Below are 12,721 nucleotides of genomic sequence, written 5' to 3' on the forward strand. Positions count from 1 at the left end.
GAATAACTTAACGTGCAGAAATGCATTAGAGATAATCAGGTACTCATATTAGACTACAGATTGAATATCTTTCAGGCTTATAGGTGCTACTGTTAAATAAGCCTACTAAAAGCATAAACAAGATAAGGATCATAAATAATCTTTTCATTATAGTCAATGTACCTTATCCAGTCTAACATTTTCAGAAGATTATTTAAAATATTGAGTAGGTTTAAAGAAAACGTTAAAAAGAAGTGAAAGGGAAAAAACAGGGTAGTCACAAAAGACTATAACTACCAGTTTTCTGATTTTAGAGAAATATATGATTTCACCTTTAGCAAGGATATAATTCAAATATTGGGGTTAAGATTCATCAGTGAAAATGTTAAAAAAAAAAAAAGATTCATCAGTCATTAAAACTATTAAGAACTCACTTAGGTTATACTGTTTTTTCTTGAACACATTTAGATATTGGATGAATACAACCTAGGGAATTAAACATTTAAATAAATGCATCCCAGAGTTGATGGTCCCTTAGTTCCAGTTGTTTAAGATTCTTTAAGCTTATCCTGCTTCACTGATAAAACATTGACAGAGAATTGACTATTTAAATCAAGTTATAGAAATTTCATTACTAATTACATGAAGTTGCACAGGGTTATTAGTCACTGGTTAAGCCCCTAATTCTAATTGAAAAATCATCAGGGAATGAAAAAGATAATGCCATCTATTTATTGTTAAGATGTTGGTTCCTTAAATTGGGTTAGTAGACATACTTTATTTTCTAAGATATTGTTCACTACTTAGCTTCTCTTCTGATCAAGCAACTCACAGATATTGGGTACCAGAACTCAAGAAGAGGTGGTTTTATGTTTTATTTTTTTTTTGAATGTTATTTGGAATTCTTTTTTAAAATTGAAAATATCTGTGGATTCTTTTTATATATTGAAAGCTATTCTCCAAATTTTCTTAAATATAAATGTTTTGATTATTACATTAACAGTCTCATGCACTACACATGAAGACAGGCCATTAATTGTGCCTTGGGATAGTAGATACTTTGACATTTGGGGCTTATTATTCTCCTTTTAAAAAATTGATGCTATCAAATATCTCAAAGTAGTCATTAGCTGTTCATCATTTGATGATCTTTCCTCATATATTCATGTGATGATCAACACCTCATCCACTAATGAATTATTTCAAAAACCTTACAAGTAAATACTAGTATCTTCAATTATTCAGGGCACTATGAGAAGTTGCAAAGTAATGACAGCTGTCTGGAGGCAAATCATTCCTGTTGTTAAGTACTAGTGTGTAATGAAATGCATTTTCAACAGCCTCAGACTTGGGCATTGCAAGAAGATGTCATCAGATCTCGGTGCAGATCAGAGCGCAGTGTACCTTGGGCAAATCTCTTAACCTCTTTTAGCTTCTCTTTCTCCTCTTCTAAAGAGGAAATGTTAATCAGTTCTTCCTAGAATTGTCACGAATAGTCAATTATCGTTTTCAGGGGCCATGAATATTAAAGTGGACAGTTCTGATGTCATTTCAGATGTTCCTCCCCACTGCCCAGGGTCCTTTGCCTCACATACTTCCTTTACTTGTGTGAGTGCTCGTGTTCTGTGTTCTCTTTGCTCTTTGAGCATATTTATGTCACAGCACCAACTACGACTGTTGGCTTGTTTGTCTTCCCCGCACCCCTACCCTCCAGACTATGAGCTCCTGAAGGTCAGAGTCTTTTCATCTTTGTATTTTTAGAAACTTACATCATTCTTAAATTTCTCTTAAAGAAGGGTTTTTTAAAATGGTTGGTTAATCTTTTCTTAATATTGATTTAGTAGTTTCCATAGCATTATTTATGAAAGAAAAAAAAGTTTTTATATCTCCAGTGAAAGATTTCAATGTCTTACAGGTTGTGAAATACAGCCTGTGAAATACATGGCCCCAATATGCTACCATTTGGAGGTATAAGTACTTTTGATACTAGGTTTAGGTAGGAAAACTCTCAAGCACAGAATTATAAGTTTCTGAAAGACAGGCTTAAAAGGTTAGATTAAGGGTATTGGCGGGGGTTGGGGGGGATCAGATTATGGACTTTTAAGCCAGAGAAGTTTTAAAGTCCATTTTAAATATAGAAAAATCCTTTAAAAAAAGAAAACCAAGCATCAGTATCTTTTCGCAGAAACAAATTGATATATAAATCTGCAGTATATTTAGCCCCTCAAGTGCCAAGTCTCCACTTGCAGCCTCTGCTCACGCTACAAACCCACCTTTGAGCTGTACTTAACACCTGGGTACATCTTCCCTAGCAGAATAAACAATGAAATAGAAGAGAGACAAATTTATTAAAGTATTTTAAGGGGAAAAGGACAAAGGGTTTTGCCCACCATATAGGAAAACTTGACACAATTTTCTGTGTAATATCTTTATTTGTTTTCTTAGTGTCTCTTAGACCTCCAGCACCACATGCCTTCTCTGTCTCCAACCAGGCCCTAGAAGCCTCCTATTGATAGGATCCATCTAAACCTGACTCTAAACTCACATTGGGCCCCCAGCATACCTGGCAGCCAGGAGATGCCACCCATTTAGAAGGCTATTCGGGGACCATATGGCAGTGGTTTTCAAACTTCAACTGCTATATAAGAGCAAGAAAAATAATGAGCATAGTGATCAGGAACAGGTATATACACAGGATTATAACTGAAATAATAATGCTTTGTGAAAGAACTTTAACAATGCAGTCATTCTGCTCCCCCCACCCCGCCCTGCAATGTATTTACTTAAAAAATCAAATACTAGTCCTAACCCACCAATTTCTCTTCATTGGAAATCTGAAAAACATTTTACTATTGTTTAGAAGTCCACATCCCCAGCAGATTATCCAGGTACTTATACCAGTAAAACCAGATTCCTTTTTGGGATGTGTCTTAGTCCATTAAAGCTGCCATAACAAAACATAGGCTAGGTAACTTATAAACAACAGAAGTTCATTGCTCATAGTTCTGGAGGCTGCTAAGTCCAAGTTCAAGATACCAGCATGGTCACTTTCTGGTGAGGGTCAGCTTCCAAGTTCACAGCTAGTGTTTCACTTGATAGAAGGGGCTGGGGAACTCTAATCAGGCTCTTTTATATGAGTACTAGTCCCATTCATGAGGGTTCCACTCTCATGACCTAATGCCATACACCAAAGTCTTCACCTGCTATACCATCACATTTGGGGGTGAGGAGTCCAACATATGAACTTCTGATCATAGCAGGATGCTTCTACTGTTTTTTTTTTTTTTTAAATATCTGTCATTATCTAAGAAACTTGAGAACTGAGGAAATTAAACTCTTGGAGTTGATTATTTAGTGCTTACTTTGTATATACCATCTTTAACCTCTGCTCAATTCTTTCCCAGGCTGAGGTGGAAACCGCTATTAGCCTTGAGAAGTGCTGTATGAATTCTCTCTGCCACAGGTGTTGGCCTGCTATGGTTGTCTTCCTGAAAGGCAAGTCTTTTTTTTTTTTTTTTTTAATTTTACCTTTAAAATTCTAAAAAGTGGGAAAATTATAAAATATGGGTAAAGCTATGTTTCATTGGTAACTTAAGTAATTTATCACCAAAAGCATTCCTTCTCTCTCAGGCAAGGAGACTACTCCCAGTTGTCTTCCTGTTAATCCTCTACAGCGTTTTGGCCTGATGCCTAGGGAAGTTTCCCAAAGCTGCTCCCACAGAGGCTGTGGGGGATACATTGTTTGAATGCACCACCGGTCTCACTGCCTCTACTTCTTTCCCAGGTGGCAGCAGGTTGAGCTTATGTCGCCATTCATCATCATTATTAACACATTTATATGTGAGCATATGTATGGTTCTATGGGGATTTTACATAAATATGGAAAATATGGAAGAGTGTGGGTCATACCCTTGAGGATGGTAAAATAAAATTAAATTAGAGTCAATCACCATATGCAATGCTTAATCATGTCATGTGGTGACCATTTGCTGACACTCTGCCATATTTCCACAGCATTAGTGTTTTCAAATGGCTCAATCAACTTCTGCCAAGATATGCAAAAACAACTGAGGAGTGTTTTCCAAAAATGTTTTCCCATTTCTGCTACCAAATTCACCTAACAGAAATAACTCTGAGTAAGTGCTCCTTGCCTACTGTGGAAAATACTTTATTTGGTGGCAGTGTTGAAATATCCAATGTGAATTATAGCCTCTTATGGTGGCAGTAGAGTCAAGGAATCCAAGGGCCTTTTCAAAACCAGTGGAAAAATTGCTACCTACACTTGGTATTCTTTCTTTGTAAAGACAAATGACAATGCTTTCTCTTTCAAGGTCAGATATTTCTCAGCTAGCAAAATGGTTTAATCCTCCACTGGATTCTTTTGCATCTCAAAGGAACCTTTGTGACAGTATTTTTCATAAACAACATACTACCTCTATTGTTAATATTATTTCAAACTAGCGTTTGGGAAGAGAGAGAACATGGCATTTCTAACAGTAAAAATTAATGTTTCTTTACCAAAATATTAAAATCATGTACTCAAAGCTGAAGTGTTGGTTGTTTTAAAATTTTACGTTATATAGAGAGAATATTTTCCATTCATGAAGCTATTCTTAGTAGATTTTTCAAGTCAAACTTCAGTATGATCAGACTTTCTGCCCTGAAAATGTTCTTGAACCAGTAATTTCAAAAGTCTCAACAAACAAACAAACAAAAGCCTCATAGTAGAAAATTTTCTGTTGAATAATTATTCTGTTATCACAGAATTTTATAAGATATAGATGTTGAATTTTACCCTCTGTAGATGTTGTCATAATTTTTATTGGCCTTATTGAAAAATATGTATAATTGCTTATATTTGAACACATTGGGTTTGTGAAAATCAGGCAAGCAATGGAACACCACTGAACCATTCATATTAAAATGCAGTTAAATAGGAACATGTATGGATACACAAACATATATAATAAGCTAGTATGTAACTATCAGATTCATTGAAGCTGACAGTTCATTCATTGAAGTTGAGACTAGGGAGTCAATGTTTAATATCTCAAGTTCTTTTCCCCCTAAATTTTTTGAATCTTAAAATATCTAAAAAGTAGGAAGTTCTCAGACTCAGTATTTACCAGTGACTTTCAGAGAAGGTGAAACAGGGTTTATGAAGAATCCAAGTGTTATGATTTTCTTTAAGCGGAAGCTAGAGTTACACAGATAGATATATTAATAGCATTTGTATGATAGCTTACTATTGACTAGATCTCTTCATTATATTCCTGAGAATCATGTACTTAAAAACAATAGAAATACCAGCAATAGCATCTGCTTACCAGTGGACAGATCAATCCTGGAGCACAAGACTTTAATTATGCATGAGGCAAAAAAAAATGACTTTGGGTTATTAGTATTCCAATAAAATTTCCACAGCTAAAAGCAGGAGAAATGCACAAATTTTAATAATTTTGGAAAGGCCAATTTGGCAGATATCAATGTACATTTGAAGGCTATTTTGATTTCCTTTTTCTGTACTTCTTTAATTTTCCTGTATAAAGAAAAAGTAAATCAGCATGTAGTAGTGCGTATTCACATTCAGACAATCTGTGTGTTCTTACAAGTGTGTTTGATTACAACTGCTTCAATAGTATCCCAGATTTTCAAAAGTTTATTTTAACTTTGAAGACTAGACAAGGTCATACTGATTTTACAACATCCTACATGATTTAAGTATATATTACAAAGAAAAAACCCAACATTGGAATATTACACAGCTTGAAAGTTTGCAAAGGTTATTTGTATCTTACTTATTTCTGTACTTACTGACACATCAGACGCCAGCAATGAATATTATATTTCATATTTTGTTGATTAGCAAAGATACAATCATTAGTACCTTAAGTCTTCAAAATTCACATAAACCTTTATGAAGCCATTCAGAAAGAGAAAGTCAACCCTAAAACTAGAATTAGTGATTATGATAAATGCTTTTAATAAGACAGACATATACTGGAAATGTTTAAAATTATAATAATTTAATAGATTATAAAATTAGCATGTTAGAGTTACTCATGGTGAAGGCTAGGTGATCTTCTGTGCCTTGTGCTTATGAGGTTTTACTTGCTTTACTGTGAATTTAAACAGAATAAATCTGCTTCACTTTAATGTCATTGATAGAAATTACGCAAAAGCTATATACTACCTCACAATACATTTCTACAGGGAATCTCTTTATTGTCATTAATCTGGGGCATTGTGGGTTAAAGAGAGATTCCATGTTGGTGAAAAGCATATACAGAAGAGAGAAAATGCACAAAGAGGCAAAAGCCATTTCTATGTATTTCTAATAAAAGGTAGCAACATTTTAGCAAACTCTTTGAAAATATTTTTTTTTGAAAAAACTACCAATGAAATAAAACATCATAAGAAGCAATGAATAATTCTGAGAAAGTAAATTATTGCAAAAGTTACTCATAACTTTAAAAATACACTCTGTAGAGAATCAAGAATTGTGCATAACCTACAAGGGAGAGTTTGACGGGACAGTAAATCTTTAAAGACATAAGGGCCATTGGCTACAGAGTAAATGTGTATATACCTTTGACCCAAAGTATTTATTTGTGATATGATCTTACAATTTAGTAAATTAAATATAGTTACATTCCTAATTTAAAGCTATCTTAAGAAGATGTTATTGATGATATGGCAGCGCTTTTTTTTTTAATATGCTAAAAACTGATCACCATTTCAGATGCTTCAAATTTACAATAAGAGTCTGAAGTAGAAAGCATGTAGGCATAGGACAAATACGTGGCCAGCCAGTCCTAATTTTGCTTTTATTAAAAATGCCATTATGATTGACTTTCTCTTTATAAATCATCACTATGATTGAAGACCACTCTATATATACATCATCAAGAAATGCTGTTAACACATGGACAGACAAGACAGTAACAGTCTAGTGGGTTTTGTTAATGCAGCACAAATAATAACGAAAAAAAAAAAAACAAAAAACTTAGTGTTGCACAGGACCTCAAAGCTTTGTACACATACCATACTTTTTTTTCCAGAACCCTTAATTTAAAACTCCAATAATTCCGTGTCTAAGCCTTAATAAAACAAACACTGGTAAAGTTTATAAATTAGATGTTGAGGACTTTCATGGAGGCAGTGAGAACTTTAATTTGTGAGAATGTCAATGAAACCTCCATTATCAATAACAAATCGTTATGATAATTGCTTATTTTTTCAGGACCTTTGAAGCAAAATAAATAGAAATCAATTTTTGCCTTGAAAATGGTTGACTACTTTGCCATTAGTAAATACTTTTCTCCTCACAAATATCTACACGTTGTGCTTTCCTGAGAAACCATCACCAGTTTCAAACCTCAATAAAATTCTAGTTTCACAGGAAATGCAGAGGTGAACAAAGAAAGGATGAGTATGCTTGGCCAAGTTATGCAGTACTATGTCAGTATTTGTCTGCTAAATTTTTTTAAAAATAGACAAATAATTATTCTATTATTTTAAAGTGAAGATAAGACTATTTGTAAATACCATCAAAACAAAGATTTAAATTTTGCTTTAAAGAAACAATGGGATTTGGTTGTTTATTTTGCAAGATGGTAGTACTGGGGTCTTTAATTAAGGAAGTATTTGAAGATTACATAGTTATAGCTTCCTTCAAAAACAAAAGAATTGCAGATTTAATCTACTGATATTAAATATGCTCAGTCTACTGATACTCAATCCTGTTTCACATGTATATGTGTGTGTGTGTATATGGGCACACACGTATATATATATATATATACATATACACAAGCATACTTTTTTAGGCAAATAACAGGACAAAAATCAACTGGGAAAAATATGAACTTATTCAGGCAGTATATAATATATAGAATATAGAATAGTACAGAAAGTAAGATCATATAATCTCTGATTAGAAATAAAAGTCAAATGAAAATTATAATATCAATTAGTACTGCATGTTACAGATTCATCTTTAAAATTCGATTACAAACACTGACAGTGTTTGGTAGGCACCGGGAAATAATTAGGATAATATAGACTCATTACAGAAGGACAAAACTTATTGCTAACATTGCAGTATTCTTTTTATAAGTTCAGTATTGATCATGAAAGCTCTGACAACTCTTGCTTTTATTTGATAACTATAAGATTGTTTTACCCTTGTTATCAAGAGTGCTACTTTCTTTGCCTAATGCATTTCAACCAGTATAAATAAGAAAACAATGAAAAAACGAATTCACAGTTAATGTGATGTTGCTTAAGGAATTTAAATGATAAAAATCAAATTAAACCATTGAAAAGGCAGGCTTAGACCTCCTTAAGAAGACAGTTAGTGGCCTACCATAATTTGAGCACTTTTCATGAAAAATCCTGTTCCGTTTCCTATGGATTTTGCAGAGTTCATTCTATGGAGATACTTAAGGAAAATAGAGAGGAGGCCTGTGATGTGTCTTCACTCTTCCTCTGTGCAGCCCAACAGCTCCGACCTCAGTGTGATCCTCCCGTACCAGGACCAAGGAAGGATCCTTATGTGCCGTGCATAGATGGGAGGATCAATGACGTTTTTTCTGTGAGTATCATTGTCAAAATTGCCCTGGAAAACCTAGTAAAGAAGAACAGACTATTAATCATTTGGCCTTCCTTTCCTTGGGAGTTATTTTTATTATTTTCTTGTTTGGATTTTCCCCTGCCACATGTGAGGTCTGATAACCATGTTTTTTAAAACACACTGCTGCTGCTTTCTTAATAATTATTTTAAAACTGAATGGGTGATGCATGAGCTTCCCAGGTGATGCTAGTGGTAAAGAACCCGCCTGCCAATGCAGAAGTCAGATATGCAGGTTTGGTCCCTGGGTGGGGAAGATCCCCTGGAGGAGGGCACAGCAACCCACTCCAGTATTCTTGCCTGCAGAATTCCATGGACAGAGGAACCTAGAAGGTTACAGTCTGTACAGTTGCAAAGGAACCTAGAGGGCTACAGTCCATAGGGTTGAAAAGAGTCAGACATGACTGAAGCAACCTGCATGCAACACAGGCAATGAATATTTAAAGAGTTAAATAAGTTGAAAATTGGTTTTCTGAAGCAGGAATACATAGATTTATCATTTTTATGTGTTTTAAAAAGATCTTTTTTTTTTTTAAATGCAACAGATATTTAATTTTTTGCTTTTGGCACAGGCTGTTGGTCAGGCAGCTTGCTGAAGGTTGTCTCTTCTAAAGAGTGATTCAGAGATCCAGGCTGTTGCAAATTTTAGCTAGCATCTGAAAAATGCAGCATTCACATTCACAATGGGCAACAGGAAAGAGCTGTGAGATTATACAGGGTGTTTTAAAAAAAAACCAAGGTATGGAAGCAGCTTAAATCATTTCTGGATACATTGCATTGACCTTAACTAATTATATGACCTCAGCCAAATTGCAAAGGATGTTGGGAAATGGAGAGGAGCACGTGGATATCTGGTGCACATAATGGTCTCTATCACAGTGTCATTTGTTCATTTCTCCCCTAGAGAACAAAATCAACCCAGTATCAAGAGATAACTCCAATCAATGCTATTTTTAAAATACTTTTTTTTTTTTTTGCCTTATGTATTAATTCCTAGATCCATACAATACTCTTGAGATCATTGTGACCTATAGTGTCCTGACACAGGGCATTGCATGACTTTGTTCTTCTTTCTTTTGTTTCAAAGATTTTTGAACTTTGTATGTCTATTTTTCTCCCAGAAGGCTTTTATAATAGTAAACTTCGAGATGTGCTTGCTTCAGAAAGAAACAAAATTAGCAGCTGGTTGGTAGAGCATGGAGTAGTGGTACGTGGTGTGAATAACTGAGGTTTTCCCATGTGCTTACTTGTGCTGTGAGCACTTGGAAATTGAAAAGGAAAAGTTACAATGGACACCACAGTAATAAAAAATGTCAACTGCAAATTGGCACTGGCCAAGAGCATTGTCAACGACTGAACAGCAAGGGCATTTGCCATCGGCCTCTGCAGAGACTGAACCCTGTGCTGCTGAGCTGTTGATCTTCAACACCCGCTGAGGGAGTTCAGGGTGGAGAGAGGCACTCTGTGCTCCACGAATCTGGTGGCACAGGTCTTTGGATTGTTGGATATTTTCAGGAACAGATTTTATGACCCCAATCCTGGCACCTCCTCATATCTAGAAAAGCAAGAAATCCCTTCATGATGACATCAGATCCTCCCAACTAGCAGAAAACCTTTTGTAAAATGAGTGCTTAATGGTACTGAGCTTCCCCTTCACCAAAACCTTAACGATGACCTTCCCTCACTGCGTCTTTGGAGCAGCCTCTCAGAAATCTCTGAGGTGCTGCTTCCCAGGCTTCAGTCCTCATTTTGCCCCAAAGAAAACTTAACTCGCAACTCTCAAGTTGTCATCTTTTTTAGTCAACAGTATGACAACTGCTGAAGTGACCCAGAGTGGAATTCCTTCCTTTGTCTGAACCCCGTGAAGAACTGGAACTCTGGTACCAGCTGCGGCACCCTGAGCCCAGCTACCTCCTCAGGGAATGCAGATAAACTTGGGTAAGTCTCTTCTGGTTCTTGAATCTCCTGTATTGGTTGAGATTCTGAGTTTTATTTGGTGGTGGAGCAGGTTACCTGCCCCCTCCCAGTTGGAAAGATACTGGGGGTGGGTGAAACATTCAGGGCATAGCCACCCAAGAGCTAGACACTGAGTTGGGCTCGGTTGGAAGACTACGAGAAATTTCCACCCAGAGGAAAGGTACTGGGTGGGGGTCCTGCTGAAAGATGCCAGGGGAATTACCCACCCAGCAGAAAGGTACTGGCGGTGAGGGCTGGATTGAAAAAGATCAAGGAGTACCTGGGTCTTGGCTGAAAGATGCCGAGGTTGCTCCGTTGTATGGGACTGAGTGGTTTTGTTGAGTGGTTAGGTAAGAGGTGGATCTGACACTTTTCCTCACATCAACTGCCTTTATAGAATTTGTCAGGATAAAAGTGAGGAGAATATATGAGAGCTTTGCTCTGAAGAAAAGTGACAATACTCCTCCCGGCAGGTTTCGGTGTTCTCAGGTGACTGAGAAATTTACCGGAGTGATGGCTGCCTAGTCCTCATCCCATGCAGTGGTCCCACAGGGAAATCCACTCATTAATTAAAATACTTGCTCACCCCAGGGTCGCAGATAAGAACTGGCCATTCAGCGACCTGAGAAGCCATGGTGGTCTTAGATTGCCAGAGGCAGAATCTGAGCCACGTAAGATGGGCTGCAATGACCCTGGGGTGACTCCTGAGGGACTTAAGCTCACAAGCAGCACACAGGCCCACTACACAATTTCACTAGTGATTTTTATCCCTGACAAACTCAACTTAATATGGGAAACAAAATCTCTCAAAAACAGAAAACAGGGGCATCAGAAAGCCCACCTCTGACTTACACTCCAGCCAGATTCATGTACAGTACGTGCAGAGCTCATACTTGCAAGTACCTACTTAATTGGAGAAATTATACTAAAAGAGATCTCAACCTAAAACGGCCAAAATGGGGCTCTTTTGATATTCCAAAATTGATATTTTTCCATGATTAGAAAAGGCCAGCCATGCTTGCTTTTATTGGTTATCTAGAAGTTTCTAACGGAGAAGGCAATGGCACCCCACTCCAGTACTCTTGCCTGGAAAATCCCATGAATGGAGGAGCCTGGTAGGCTGCAGTCCATGGGGTCGCTAAGAGTCGGACATGACTGAGCGACTTCACTTTCTCTTTTCACTTTCATGCATTGGAGAAGGAAATGGCAACCCACTCCAGTGTTCTTGCCTGGAGAATCCCAGGGACGGGGAAGCCTGGTGGGCTGCCGTTTATGGGGTCACATAGAGTCAGACTCGACTGAAGGGACTTAGCATAGCATAGCATAGAAGTTTCTAAAAGAGGAAACAATACAGTAACTTCTTTGTAGGAAACAAACAAGAAATTGCTTGAAGCTTTATCAGAGCTAAAAAATGGCTGCTAGCACGGACTCTGCCAAGTTGTAGGTCTAGTGGGACTGGGAAGTCACATTTGACATTTATGCCACTTGACTTCTGATTTCTGGGCATCACTTTGCCTTCTGCTTTATTTAGCGTGTGACTCCCAGCTGGTAAGGTGCTGGTTTGGTTTTGTTGGTTTGGTTTGAACACACAGACATCTGGTACAAACTGCTCAAGCTAATATGGGAAGACCTTCTTCTAAGGTTCTACACTCCATCTGGGTACCCCTTGGAAAAAATGTTTTAAATGACTTGTCAACCTATAACTATGATCCAAGGACAAGGAAAATGGCCTAAAAATATTAGATCTTTATTGACACAGGATAGGAAAATGGATTGAAGTTCCCTTATGTCCAGGACTTTCTCCTATAATCAACAGCCTGGGTCTGATCAAATTAAGACCCCCCACTTCCCCATAGGGACACTCCCAGCTGGGGCTAATCTGCCCTTGTTATCAGGGCCAATTTGAGCACTATCTATCTGAATTTTGGCTATAAAACTATGACCATGGAAAAATATGATTTTTGACAGTGTATTGAAGACTTCGGAGAAAGTTTGAAGAAGAAAAAAAAAATCTCTTTAAGAATTCTTGCCCTGAGGAATTAACTCTTCTTATGCCTTGAGACCAGAGCTCTCTGGATCATTTATCTAGTGCAGTCATGTTAGTTGTTCAGTGGTGTCCGACTGGTGTCCTGCCAGGCTTCTCTGTCCATAGAA

General features: G+C 36.9%; 1 protein-coding gene and 2 long non-coding RNA genes across 14 annotated transcripts in view; 2 read left to right on the forward strand and 1 right to left on the reverse strand.

Annotated features, from left to right (window-relative positions):
* LOC129638800 (uncharacterized) overlaps positions 1 to 3,398 on the forward strand; it is a 225,056-nt gene extending 221,658 nt beyond the window's left edge. The window contains exon 5 of the long non-coding RNA XR_008708037.1: positions 3,384 to 3,398. This is a non-coding gene — a long non-coding RNA (uncharacterized LOC129638800). The remainder of the gene's footprint in view (positions 1 to 3,383) is intronic.
* A 593-nt stretch (positions 3,399 to 3,991) lies between these two features.
* LOC129638824 (uncharacterized) overlaps positions 3,992 to 12,721 on the forward strand; it is a 40,921-nt gene continuing 32,191 nt past the window's right edge. Inside the window, exons 1-3 of the long non-coding RNA XR_008708044.1 lie at positions 3,992 to 4,115; positions 8,404 to 8,575; positions 10,412 to 10,549. This is a non-coding gene — a long non-coding RNA (uncharacterized LOC129638824). The remainder of the gene's footprint in view (positions 4,116 to 8,403; positions 8,576 to 10,411; positions 10,550 to 12,721) is intronic.
* EDIL3 (EGF like repeats and discoidin domains 3) overlaps positions 4,762 to 12,721 on the reverse strand; it is an 818,524-nt gene continuing 810,564 nt past the window's right edge. For all 12 annotated transcript variants that reach the window (XM_055563384.1, XM_055563418.1, XM_055563390.1 and 9 more), the window contains one exon: positions 4,762 to 8,608. In XM_055563384.1, coding sequence (XP_055419359.1) covers positions 8,459 to 8,608 — 150 coding nt within the window. In that variant the 3' untranslated portion in view covers positions 4,762 to 8,458. The remainder of the gene's footprint in view (positions 8,609 to 12,721) is intronic.

Source organism: Bubalus kerabau, chromosome 1 (assembly GCF_029407905.1).
Source record: "Bubalus kerabau isolate K-KA32 ecotype Philippines breed swamp buffalo chromosome 1, PCC_UOA_SB_1v2, whole genome shotgun sequence".
NCBI classification, from domain to species: Eukaryota; Metazoa; Chordata; class Mammalia; order Artiodactyla; family Bovidae; genus Bubalus; species Bubalus kerabau.